The following is a 13,544-nucleotide window of genomic DNA, read 5'->3' as shown; positions in this document are numbered from 1 at the left end:
AGAACAATAATAAACAACAATAAATGGTAAGACACACCTATTTGCAACATCAAGCCGCAAAACAAGCTGTTTTGTACAGTTTTGTACGCGGATAAGACCAGAAGGCAGACCCATAAAATGTAAAAATGGCCACGCCCACTCTTACTGGAAAAATAATGTGGATACTTCCTATTATTCATGTAGGTCACTAGCAACTGCTACAAAAACAAAAATAAAGGGGGGAGAGTTAGTGACTTATGGACTGGACTACATTACCCATAATCCCCCAGCTGCGCTCTGTGGCGTCAGCTCTCACGCTGTGTAGAGAGAAGCGGAGTGATTCTGGAGAGCTGTCAGTGCACGGAGACTGCTGGGGATATACTGCCTCACTCCTCACATGATTATTTTGGCATTTTATCCGACAATACAGAAGGACAGTTGTCATTTAGTTCCGACAATTCCTGAGTCAGTCCACCTGGAGTTTCTTTAGTTTGGCGCATATCTGAGAAGGCACACTAAAAGTCTTATTAGAGGTAAGCTGTTACCTTTAGTGAATGGAAATGAAAGCACTGTAAATCAGCCCGAGCACATTTAATTATGGTTTAATTGTATTATGAAAACGTTTGCAAGAAGTTTGCAAAATGCATCGAAATTAATTATCCAAACTAAAAGAAATTCTAAAACTTCTGTTAGGCTACGAAATTAATAATTCTCTATATGTGCCGAATGTGATTACCTGTGTTTCAAATGAAAAAAAAAAAATGGTTGCAGAGAGTTCAGCATATGTGCTGTTTAGCGTCTGCTTTATTTGTTTCTGCAAAATTATATATGTGCAGTTTTTATTGTTTCTTTGCTTTGAGAAGGTATGCTTTGGTTGTCGTTAAATCGTCAGTGATTGATCAGCAGTGTTGCTTGATTGACAGCTGTCAGCATGTAGGCTATGTCTGATATTCTGTGACTGACAGCTTTAATATCCGTTCAGGATGTTCTCAGCTTTAAATACTGCTAGTTTATATAAATACGCGCATCATGTTTCTGAGTGTTTGCCTGAAGAGGCTCCGGATCTTTATCCGGCTCCATTCCTCATTCACCTCTTTCAGTCGCGGTGTGTATTATTATTGTCATTTCTAAGGTTACAATCAGTTTAAAAACATCTGATAATGAGAAAATCAGCATTGCAAACGTGTTTGCCAACAAAAACTGATATTTTGGTATTATCCACTTTCATCAATAAATAAAACAAACTTTAAACTTTGAAATGAGAAAAGAAGTTTATTGTGAGACAATAGAAAAAAAGGAGCTGAAGTAAAATTATATAGCCTAATCAAACTTGTTGTTTTATATTGAATAGCTTAGTATATTTACTTATATACATTTAGCAAATGCTTGTCCGTTTGGCCATTTGTTCCTTTAAAATTAATTAAAAAACACAACCATTATAACAAAAAAGCAGCCTATCATGTTTCCTTAAAGGTTTTTATTGAAATGCTGTTGAAAAATATATTAACTCACTTTTCCGGTCATCCCTTTGTCGCTTTTGTTGAATAATGAAAACAGCTTGCACATGTGCTTCAGCGTTCATTTTTTGAGTTGCATAATGATTTTTTTTCATGCTTTGTTAACAAAAAACACTGAATTAATTTTGTTTCTGTTATTTTGTGCAAACTCGCACATGCTGAAATGCAATAAACATTTTAAAAATATATGTTTTACGTAATAAACAAGTAAAAAAAAAAGTTTTATTTTAAATAATTGCTTAACTGGCCTTAAAAAAATGTTACCAATTATCATAAATGTTCATGTTTTCTTCTCTTTTTCACACTCATCTCTGTCTGATCTCTGGATCTATTCGGTTCTCTAACTTTTTTTTTCTGCTAATTATTCCATAATAATCAAACTTCATTCTTTCAAGTTCAAGTTCAGTGCAACTCAAACACTATTAATAGCCAATGCTGAGAGTAAATACAAAATATTGTGCACTAAACTGACGGAGCAGCATGTAATGCTATTCTGCAACTCGTTAATGCAGAGCAATGATTATGTAAAAGGTCAAATGTTCACATATCTGTGGTTGCTGTTCTGTTTAACGCTGTGAACTTCTGTGGCCATATTCTGTCTATCCTGAAAACTTTTTTTATGCAATACTTGACATTGATGAAAATGTTCTAACTGGGCAATAGCAATAACTTATTTCAACATTTGTTTATGATTTCATAACATATGAATACATTAATAAAGAATCTGTGCTTGAAGTATTTGGATATTTTCATTAGATCCCACTAACTTTGAATTTGCATTCAGTAAAATCTGAGATAATAAGCCTTTGCAGCTTAATCAAAACAAAGCACTCTCTCTATTGCACTGCCGAAATGCTGTGGTTATACAAACAAACCGTCTGGCCGAACGGTCTCGCTTACACATACAATAGACGAACTCAACTCCAGCTCAGACTCTGTCTGAGTCTCAATCTCAGCATCAGCGTGGAGGTCGTGTGAGTGTGTGCGGATAGCGTGTGTCATGAAAGATCCTTTGTTGTTGGACAGTGAAGTCACTCTTTGACTTGTGGGTTGCTCGGGTGGGTCCATCCAGAGCTCGGAGCCCGGCGAGGGGCTTTCAGAGTCAGACGTGTGGTGAATGAAGCTCTGTGTCGACCCACCTTCCCTCTGGAGCAGGAGGAAACGACTCACACGGCCAACTTTGTCAGATCTCACCATCAGAGCTTCAGCTGCAATTAGTGGTGTATTTGCAAAGGCAAGAGTCACTACTGCTCTTACTTTGGGTTTTTCTCCCTGTTCAGTTTTAGATATTACTTCCTTCACTTCTTGAATGTAACTATTGTCCCTTAGAAAGTGCCCTGAGGGATGATAGTTGAATTTAGAAAGTTTGTTTTGCTTAACTTTGCACAGTGAGAGAAAAACATCGCTTTAAAATTAAAACCAAACAAGCCATTGCCAGCCGGTTGTGGCTAGAAGGGAACGAGATTAACAATGAAATGAATTTTTCTACCTATTAGATTGTGTTTTATTAACGTGTACACCTACCCCAACCCTAAACATAGCCCTTTCTATAATACAAAAACAGTATTATTGTTGTACAGTGTGATAAAAATAACGTTAGATTGATGTGCGCATGCCCAGTAGCCAAAGCTGTATCCCTTCTAGTCTAAACCATGGCCAGCCGGTTGATTCATAAATGGGCGGAGCTAACACACAAGCGCTAATCCCATTGGATAGCGTTCACCTTTCGCTGCCCGAGTTTTAATTTTTAGCCAATCGCTTTGACCGAACGGAGACAACCTAATTAATATTCATGAATTGGTCAGCTTGCAGAAACAGCGCCATAGACGCTAAAACGGCTAACGAAAATGCGATGTACCTGAGGAAAAAAGTGCGCGAAAATAGACGTTGTCCGTGACTATTGTAAGTTAATGTTGCAGTCAGAAGTGTAACTTTTTCTAAATTTGGATAAATAAGCTTTCCATTGGTGTATGGTTTGTTAGGAAAGGACAATATTTTCAGAAATACAACAGTTTGAAAATCTGCAATCCGAGGGTGCAAGAAAAATCAAAATATTAAGAAAATTGCCTTTAAAGTTGTTCAAATGAAGTATGAATGCAAATGAATGCATCTTACTAATCAAAATTTAAGTTTTGATATATTTATTGTACGAAATTTACAAAATATCTTCATGGAACATGATCTGTATTTAATATCCTAATGAGTTTTGGTATAAAAAGCTATAATTTTGACCCATACAATGTATTTTTGGCTATTCCTACAAATATACCTGTGCTACTTAAGACTGGTTTTGTGTTTCAGGGTCACATTTTAGTAACCTTTAGCACGTTCTTATTCTCAGACTTGTGTTTATTAACGTTTTAAATACATGTTTTTAACTTTCAGCTAGATTAATGTACAGAACTCATTGCTTATAATTAAAAACCTATTTTAGAATCCATTTTCATGCATATTTATACATACAAAGTTCTGGGAATGGCACGTATACTTCGTATTATTACATATACATATGTATATGTTGCACTGTATGCATGTGTGTATCTATCAATCTATTTATCTATCAATGTAAACTCTTAAGTTCTGTTTAATATGAGTTTATATGACATTTTCATTAGTACATGGATACAACAACGTTTTAATGTGTGACCCTGTCATCATAGGGGTCAATTTTTTAAAATTTAGATTTATACAGAATCTGAAAGCTATTGTAGGATACAACAATATTTGGCTGAGATACAACTATTTGAAAATCTGAAATTGAAACTGAAAATAGCCCTTAAAGTTGTCTAAATGAAGTTCTTAGCAATGCGTATAACTAATAAAAAATTACATTTTCATAAATTGATGGTAGGAAATTTACTAAAAATCTTCATTAAACAAGATCTTCAAGATCTTTACTTAATATCCTAATGATTTTTGGCATAAAATCTTTCATTTTGACCCATACAATGTATTTTTGGCTATTTCTGCAAATATACTTGCGCTACTCAAGAGTGGTTTTGTGGTCCAGGGTCACATTTAACATTAAACATTTATTATGAAAATGCTCAATTAACTTCGTTCGTAGACATTTAGTTGGTTTCAAATTAAACCTAATATAAATTTACTTTTACACTTTTGTAAAAACTACTTGTCAGACTTGTGATTTTCAACTGGCGGATGACTACAAAAAAACCAAAAACCTAGCAACCACCCAGAATACCTTAGCAACCACCCTGAACCCCTTGCAACTGTGTTTATCTTTAACCATATTGCCCCACCACCCTAGAAATCCGAGCTAAACATGCACGTTTCATATATTTGAATCCTGAGAAAGTGCTCATAAATCACAGTTCTTCATTAGCAAGCGTCCTCTTGCATACTTCAAAGAGCATAAACTCATAGAGGTGTGTGCCCTGCATCACCCGGTGTATACTGTGTTGCTGTGGAAACACTGCGCTGTGTTGTAGCCGGCTGGCAAGAGTGCAAATGTCTTCTGTATTCTGAGCGAATGTCTGGCATGAATACAGGGACGAGGACGGGGTGTGACACACACACACACACACACACACACACACTGCCCTTAGGGCTGACAGTATCTGTCCTTAAGAAACATATCTGGCTTTGTGCAGTTTGGTTTTGTGTGTGTGTGACAGGGAGGAATGAGGTGAGGAGTTTATTCACACTATGTCAGAGTTGTTCTGTCAGACAGATGATTAAGTGCTTTAAGCCCGGATCAGATATCCGTCCTGTTTAAGCGAGCTCTCTCTGGGTCATTCATACAGACCTACAGGAAAGAGAGCAGTCAGCTGAAAGCAGCAGGTTTACGCGTTTCCATGCAGGTGTGTTGTTGTAGCCATGCAGTTGCCAAAATAAAAGCATACACAGATGCATTATACTTCTGCAGAACTCAGTATGCAAAGTTGCTTATTCTGTTGTTGTTTTTATGATTGCGTTGATGTTTGTTTGTTGTTTAGTTCTTGCATTGTTATTAATTTGTCCTTGTGTTTGTGTTTTTGCTTATTAACATTTGTTGATTTGTGATTGTTTGTTATGTTGTTGTTGTGTTTATGCTGGTTTGTTTATCTGTTCGTTGCTGCTTTATAGTTTATTAGTTTGTTTCTAGTTTTGTTCGTTGCTTTTCACTTTGTTGAGTTATGTTTGTTGGTTAATTTGTGCATGTGTATATTTGTTGCTTTATGTTTTTATGTTTGTTTCTTGTTTTGTTTGTTGCTTTGCTCTTGCATTTGTTTGAAGAATTGTCCTTGGGTTTATCTTGTTTTAGTTCTGTTACTTTGAAATTGTATTTATTTGTAGATTGGTTCTTGTTTTTGTTTTGTTACTTTGCACTTGTATTTGTAAATTTGTTCTTGTGTTGATCTTGTTTCGCTTGGCTTTGTTTGTTACTTTGAAATTGTATTTGTTTGTAGATTTGTTCTTGCATTTATCTTGTTTTATTTGTTCCTTTCCACTTATATTTGTTTGTAGACTTATTCTTGCATTTATCTTGTTTCATTTGTTTTCTTGTTCCTTTGCACCTGTATTTGTTTGTAGATTTGTTCTTGTGTTGATCTTGTTTCATTTGGTTTTGTTTGTTACTTTGACCGTTTGTAATTTGTTCTTGCATTTATCTTGTTTCATTTGTTCCTTTCCACTTATATTTGTTTGTAGATTTGTTCTTGCATTTATCTTGTTTTTTATTTGGTTTTGTTTGTTCCTTTGCAACTGCATTTGTTTCTAGATCTTTTCTTGTATTTATGTGTTTCTTGTTTTGTTTGCTTTGGTTTTGTTTTTCACTTTGCATTTCTTTTGTTTATCTTGTTTCGTTTGGTTTTGTTTGTTGCTTTGCACTTGTATTTGTTTGTAGATTTGTTCTTGTGTTTATCTTGTTTTGTTTGTTGCTTTTGCACCTGTGTTTGTAGATTTGTTCTTGTATTTGTGTTTATTGTTTTTTTTGTTTTTATTTTGTTTGTTGCTCTGCACTATACTGTATTTGTTGCAATTGTGTTTGTTGGTTAATTTGCATGTGTATTTTGTTTGACGTGTTACGTTTTTATGCATCATCGTTCGTTGTTTTGCTGATTTATATTTGTGGCTTTTGTTAATGTTTGTTTGTCTCTTGTTTTGTTTGATGTGTTGTTTGTAGGTTAATTTGTGTATGTGCATGTTTTCTGCTTTACATTTTTATTCATGTTTGTTTAGTTGTGCTGGTGTTTGTTTCTTTGCATATTTAATTAAGTTTGTCGCATTCCACCTGTGTTCAGTTATATGTGCTAGTGTGTGGTGTTGTACACATTTATTTATGTTGGTTTTTGTTTTGTTTGTTTGTTGCTTGGAACTTGCGTTAAATGGTACTTGTGTGCATGCTTTATACATTTATTTCTGGTATGTTCACAGTAATTTTTATACATTAATTTATTGATTTGCATCTATGTTTATGTGTGTGCTTTGTTTTGCACTTGTTTATTTCGTGCATGCTGTCATTTATGGCTGCGAGAGCTGTTGATGTTTTCTGAGTCAGAAATAGGGATGTCTGTCGCCTGCTATTTTTATGTTTGCGGTTTTATCGCGTGCCAGCGCCGACTTTTCGTGACCGCTTGACCCTGATGGAGCAAAACAGTACTGATGCCAACCCACACTGAGAGGAAGTGAAACCATCTCAGTTATATTCGTAGAAGAACTCCTTCTGCTTGTTTTGCAGGCAGCATGACTTACTCGTATGCTATTAAATAACTTATTTGTTTGTTTGTTATTGCACTACAGTCTCCGTGGCACCTCCCTACAGGTGGGAATACGACTAACATTCAAGGCTTTAGTTTTCAGACGCGTTGGTAGGAGGAGAACAAACTAAACATTGAATCACAGATGTGATCAGAGGCATCTGCTGCTTAGTCATTCGTTTAGTGCCACAGATTAGTGTAACCTGCTTTGTTGTGTTTTCGGTTGCAGATGTCTAATGGTGAGACTGTGATGGTGGAGCACTGAGGAAGCAAGATCAAAAAGGGAAGACAGAGAAATTTTTCAGAGGAAGTCTTTGAGCTAAAGACCAAAGCAATGTTTGCCCCTGAACAGGAGCTGCTGAGTTCTTCTAAACCCGTCAAATACGGAGAGCTCATCATCCTCGGGTACAATGACTCCACTTTCTCAACCAGATCTGCAATTACACAAGCATGCAGGATTGTGTACTAACGTTTTGTCTCCACAGCTACAACGGCTCCCTACCAAACGGAGACCGGGGCAGAAGAAAGAGTCGTTTCGCCCTGTTTAAGAGACCCAAAGCCAATGGAGTCAAACCCAGCACTGTCCACAGCACATGCAGTCCGCAGACCGCCAAGGTACGCACCCATTTTCCCGATAATCATTTTTATACGTCTTTAAAAGCCTTTATTGCTCATTTATGTGTCACATTGAATTTTTAAGGGCTTCTGCACAAGCCGAGTGTTTAAATGTGAGCTGGTTTTCTTATCATTCTTCGCTGCCGGTGAATGTGCATCTAAAGCATGTTGCGTTGAGTTTGTATTGCATGCCCAACACATTTATGCAGAGTGACTTCACCCTCACATGTCGTCTGTTAATCCTGCATGTCTGAATTTGATAAATGAACTGTAAGCTGACTTGATGGATGTAAATATTATGAACTGGCACGCTCTTGACGAGGGCTCTGCTTCTGGTGTTTCTGCAGGCCATCAGCAACAAAAACCAGCACAGTGTGTCGTATACGCTCTCCAGGGCACAGACGGTAGTCGTGGAGTACACGCACGACAGCACCACCGACATGTTTCAGGTATGTTTATAATTTATCAAGTAACTATTTCACTAAATATAATGTACAGTCAAGCCCGAAATTATTCATACCCCTGGCAAATTCTGACTTGAAGGGTTTTTTTTTGACCGGAAATGACACAGATGTCTCCCAAAAGATAATAAGACGATGTACAAGAGGCATCATTGTAGAAAAAAATATTACTCATCTTTTATTTACATTTGAATAAAAAGTGGCATGTCCAGAATTATTCATACCCTTCTCAATAATCAATAGAAAAGCCTTTATTGGCTATTACAGCAATCTGACACTTCCTATAATCACTGATCAGCTTTTTGCATGTCTCCACTGGTATTTTTGCCCATTCATCTTTAGCAATGAGCTCCAACTCTTTCTTAGCTCCCTCCACAGATTCTTAATTGGATTGAAGTCAGGACTCTGGCTGGGCCAGAGGGACAGTTCACCCAAAAATGAAAATTTGATGTTTATCTGCTTATCCCCAGGGCATCCAAGATGTAGGTGACTTTGTTTCCTCAGCAGAACACAAACGAAGATTTTTAACTCAAACCGGTGGAGTCTGTCAGCCAAATAATGGTAGTGGATGGGCACCAAACCTTTAAAAGTAAACAAAAACATGCACAGACAAATCCAAATTACACCCTGTGACTCGTGACGATACATTGATATCCTAAGACACGAAACGATCGTTTTTTGCGAGAAACTGAACAGTATTTATATAATTTTTTACCTTTGATACACAGCCACATCCATCTGTCATGAGCATGATATAAATTATATAAATACTGTTCAGTTTCTCGCAAAAAACGATCGTTTCGAAAAACCTTAGACCGGTTTGAGTTAAAAATCTTCGTTTGTGTTCTTCTGAAGAAACAAAGTCACCTACATCTTGGATGCCCTGGGGGTAAGCAGATACACATCAAATTTTCATTTTTAGGTGAACTATCCCTTTAATGTTTTTGTCTGCTAACCATTTCTTCACCACTTTTGCTGTGTTTTGGGTCGTTGTCGTGCTGAAATGTCCACTGGTGCCCAAGGCCCAAGTTTCTCTGCAGACTGCCTGATGTTGTTGTTGAGAATTTAGATGTATTGCTCCTTTTTCATGGTGCCGTTTACTGGATACACAACTTAGTTCAGTATTTAGGCGCTATTTGACATGCTTTTAGTGTGTTCTTCAGGTGTACACGCTCTGGAAAAGTGCATACATGTCAGTACAGCATGCATATGAAATGTTTAACCAGCACAACTTTACAACAAATAACCTATAAAACCATCTTTCTTTTTCAGATCGGCCGGTCCACTGAAAGCCCCATTGATTACGTGGTGATGGACACGGTGCCTGGATTTCACGGCAAGAACGACACGCTGTCGTCTCAGAGCACCATATCACGATTCGCGTGTCGGATCGTGTGTCAGAGAGCGCCGCCCTACACCGCGCGCATCTACGCCGCCGGCTTCGACTCGTCCAAAAGCATCTTCCTGGGGGTGGGTCAAACACACTCCTCTGACACAATCTTTCTCCTCTCTAACAGTCTTTCATACTCATCCATCCATCCATCCATTCCACGGTGCTTTCATGTGCTCATCTGTCCATCTGTCCACTATCATTCATCCTGGAGAGGCTGAAAATGATCAAGTGAGTGAGTGGATGAACTAATTCATGATGAGAATGATCTACTCTATTGTTCAAAAGTTTGCGGTTAGTAAAATGTTTTCTTGTTTTTGAAAGTCTGCCCACAAAGGCTGCATTTATTTGATCAAAAATACTGTAAAAACTGTAATATTGTGAAATATTATTATAACATATATATTGTAAAACGTAATTTATTTCTGTCATGCAAAGCTGAATTTTCAGCATCATTACTGCAGTCTTTAATGTCACATGATTTTTTTTTTGTAAATAGAAAGTTCAAAAGAGCAGCATTTATTTGAAACATAAATCTGAAATCTTGAAAAAGATTATAAACGTGTTTACTGCCACTTTTAATCAATTTAATGCATCCTTGATTCATTTAAAATATTAATTTATTTATTAAAAAAGACAAACTAACTGACCAAAAACTTTTGAATAGTAGTCTGTGTGTGAATGAATGAAATTATGAATCTGTGAATGGATGAATAAATGAAGTGAGTGAGTGAGTGAGTGAGTGAATGAATAAATGAATGAATGAATAAATCAGTGAATGGATGAATGACGTGTGAATGAATGAATCTATGAATGAATTGAGAGAACAAATGAATCTGTGAATGAAGTGTGCAAACAAATTAATTGGTGAATGAAGAGAGTGTGAATAAATCAGTGAACAAAGTGAGTAAATGAATGAATAAGTTAACAAGTGAGTGAACAAATGAATAGGCGAACACATTGAGTGACAGAATGTTTCAGTGAATAAAATGAGCAAACGGATGAATTGGTGAATGAAGTGAGCGGAAGAATGTATCGGTTAACAAAGTGAATAAAATGATGAATCGGTGAACAAGGTGTGCGAAAGAATGAATTGGTGAACAAAGTCAGCAAAATAGTGAATCGGTGAATGAAGTGAGCAAGCAAATGATGAAACTGAACAAAGTGAAAATAATGAAGACCAAAGAACAAAGCAAAATAATGACTTGGTGAAAGAAATGAACAAACGTATGAATAATTGAACAACGTGAGTGAGTGAGTGAGTGAGTGAGTGAGTGAGTGAGTGAGTGAGTGAGTGAGTGAGTGAGTGAATGAATCGTTGAACAAAGTAAGCAAAATAATGACTTGGTGAAAGAAATGAACAAACGTATGAATAATTGAACAACGTGAGTGAGTGAGTGAGTGAGTGAGTGAGTGAGTGAGTGAGTGAGTGAGTGAATGAATCGTTGAACAAAGTAAGCAAAATAATGACTTGGTGAAAGAAATGAACAAACGTATGAATAATTGAACAACGTGAGTGAGTGAGTGAGTGAGTGAGTGAGTGAGTGAGTGAGTGAATGAATCGTTGAACAAAGTAAGCAAAATAATGACTTGGTGAAAGAAATGAACAAACGTATGAATAATTGAACAACGTGAGTGAGTGAGTGAGTGAGTGAGTGAGTGAGTGAGTGAATGAATGAATCGTTGAACAAAGTAAGCAAAATAATGACTTGGTGAAAGAAATGAGCAAACATGAATCAGTGAACAACATGAGTGAGTGAGTGAGTGAGTGAGTGAGTGAGTGAATGAATTGTTGAACAAAGTAAGCAAAATAATGACTTGATGAGAGAAATGAGCAAACATGAATCCGTGAACAACGTGAGTGAGTGAGTGAGTGAGTGAGTGAGTGAGTGAGTGAATGAATGAATTGTTGAACAAAGTAAGCAAAATAATGACTTGATGAGAGAAATGAGCAAACATGAACCCGTGAACAACGTGAGTGAGTGAGTGAGTGAGTGAGTGAGTGAGTGAATGAATGAATGAATGAATCGGTGAACAAAGTAAGCAAAATAATGACTTGAAGAAATAAATGAGCAAACATGAATCAGTGAACAACATGAGTGAGTGAGTGAGTGAGTGAGTGAGTGAGTGAGAGAGTGAATGAATGAATCGTTGAACAAAGTAAGCAAAATAATGACTTGGTGAAAGAAATGAGCAAACTTGAATCAGTGAACAATGTGAATGAGTGAGTGAGTGAGTGAGTGAGTGAGTGAATGAATCGGTGAACAAAGTAAGCAAAATAATGACTTGAAGAAATAAATGAGCAAACATGAATCAGTGAACACATGAGTGAGTGAGTGAGTGAGTGAGTGAGTGAGTGAGTGAGTGAGTGAGTGAGTGAATGAATCGGTGAATGAAGTGAGCGAAAGAATGAAACGGTGAACAAAGTGAACAAAATAGTGAATTGGTAGAAGAATTGAGCGAATGAATGAATAGGTAAAAGAAGTGAGTGAATGAATAAATTGGTGAATCAATTGAGGGAACAAGTTATTCAGTGAATGAAATCAGTGAGCAATTAAATCTGAATAAGCAAGTGAATCAGTGAATGAAGTCAGTGAATGAGTGAATCTGAATGAGTGAGCGAACAAATGAATGAATCGATGAATGAAGTAACTGTACAAATTAATCAGTAAATGAAGTGAGTGAATCAATAAATTGGTGAATCAATTGAGGGAACAATTTATTCTGTGAATGAAAACAGTGAAGAAATTAATCTGAATAAGCAAGTGAATGAATGAATCAGTGAATGAAGTGAGTGAATCTGAATAAGTGAGCGACCAAATGAATGAAGTGAGTGTACGAATGAAACAGTTAATGAATGAATGAATCCGTAAACAAATTGAGTGAATGAATAAATCAGAGAATCGATGAATCAACAAATGACTGAATGAGTTTTCCCTCTGTCCTCAGGAGAAAGCGGCGAAATGGTGGTGCGCCGACAGCCAGATGGACGGCCTGACCACCAACGGCATATTAGTGATGCGACCCCGACACGGATTCACCTGCGAGTCCAAACCGGCTGCCTGGAGAGAGATCTCAGTCTGCGGGAACGTCTTTACGCTCAGAGAAACGCGGTCCGCTCAGAAACCCGGCAAACTGGTGAGAACCGGCATTAAGCCGACTTTAATAGACTTGCCCTTAAACGACTGGATTTAGAAGAAAGAGTCACAGAGGATTGGTGAAATCCTCCAAAACCAGGTCAAAACTTTGCCATAGCGACATCTCTGTAATGAACAGATAAACATAAGGGTGACATTTCCTTGTTTTCCAGCTTCACCATGACAACTCTCATCATGTGTTGGTAAATAGTCATTTGCGGGCTCAAAAATTCCCACCGTCCTTGTCCGGAATCACGCAAACACACACGGTCTGTAGTGTGAAGAGGAATTTGTATATTTGTGTATCTTTTGAATCGACGATGGCCCACAGAGACTAAATCAGCACATAGCTGGTGTGTTTGTGTGTGTTTGTGCGTGATATGACTCCCGCCCAACTGCACAGTTTGTTGTGTTGTTAAATCTGGTCTCCATGGTGTCAGAAGTCCTGTCCGTAACCTCACCATGCAGCTTTTTTTTTTTACTGGATGCACAGTGTGTGAGAATGAGAGCTTATGAAATGAATGTCACTGGTAAACAACCGCAATTCTGAACATCTCTAAGCCAGCTCCTCTCAGAAAAGTCTTTCTCAATTTCTGTTCAGCAGAGGTTTATATCTCGTAAAAAGTGTCTTATTTAAGGTTGAATCATTATCGGATTGAAAAATCAAGAGAAGGAATGGTTTAGTTAAAGAAAAGAGCCTGGATTATTTTTTAATAATAAAAAAAAAAGAATAAAATATGTTTTTT

General features: G+C 37.0%; 1 protein-coding gene across 1 annotated transcript; it reads left to right on the top strand.

The window, feature by feature from the left end:
• Nucleotides 1-354: 354 nt before the first annotated feature.
• peli1a (pellino E3 ubiquitin protein ligase 1a) lies at nt 355-12,856 on the top strand. The gene is made up of 6 exons (XM_073842539.1): nt 355-512; nt 7,425-7,600; nt 7,681-7,810; nt 8,158-8,259; nt 9,544-9,741; nt 12,611-12,856. The coding sequence occupies exons 2-6, from the start codon at nt 7,530-7,532 to the stop codon at nt 12,854-12,856; spliced, it is 747 nt and encodes a 248-aa protein (XP_073698640.1). The 5' UTR covers nt 355-512; nt 7,425-7,529.
• Nucleotides 12,857-13,544: the final 688 nt, after the last annotated feature.

This window comes from Garra rufa, chromosome 6 (assembly GCF_049309525.1).
Source record: "Garra rufa chromosome 6, GarRuf1.0, whole genome shotgun sequence".
NCBI classification, from domain to species: domain Eukaryota; kingdom Metazoa; phylum Chordata; class Actinopteri; order Cypriniformes; family Cyprinidae; genus Garra; species Garra rufa.
The sequence above is the reverse complement of the archived record's forward strand: the minus strand, read 5'-3'. Positions and strand labels throughout refer to the sequence as shown.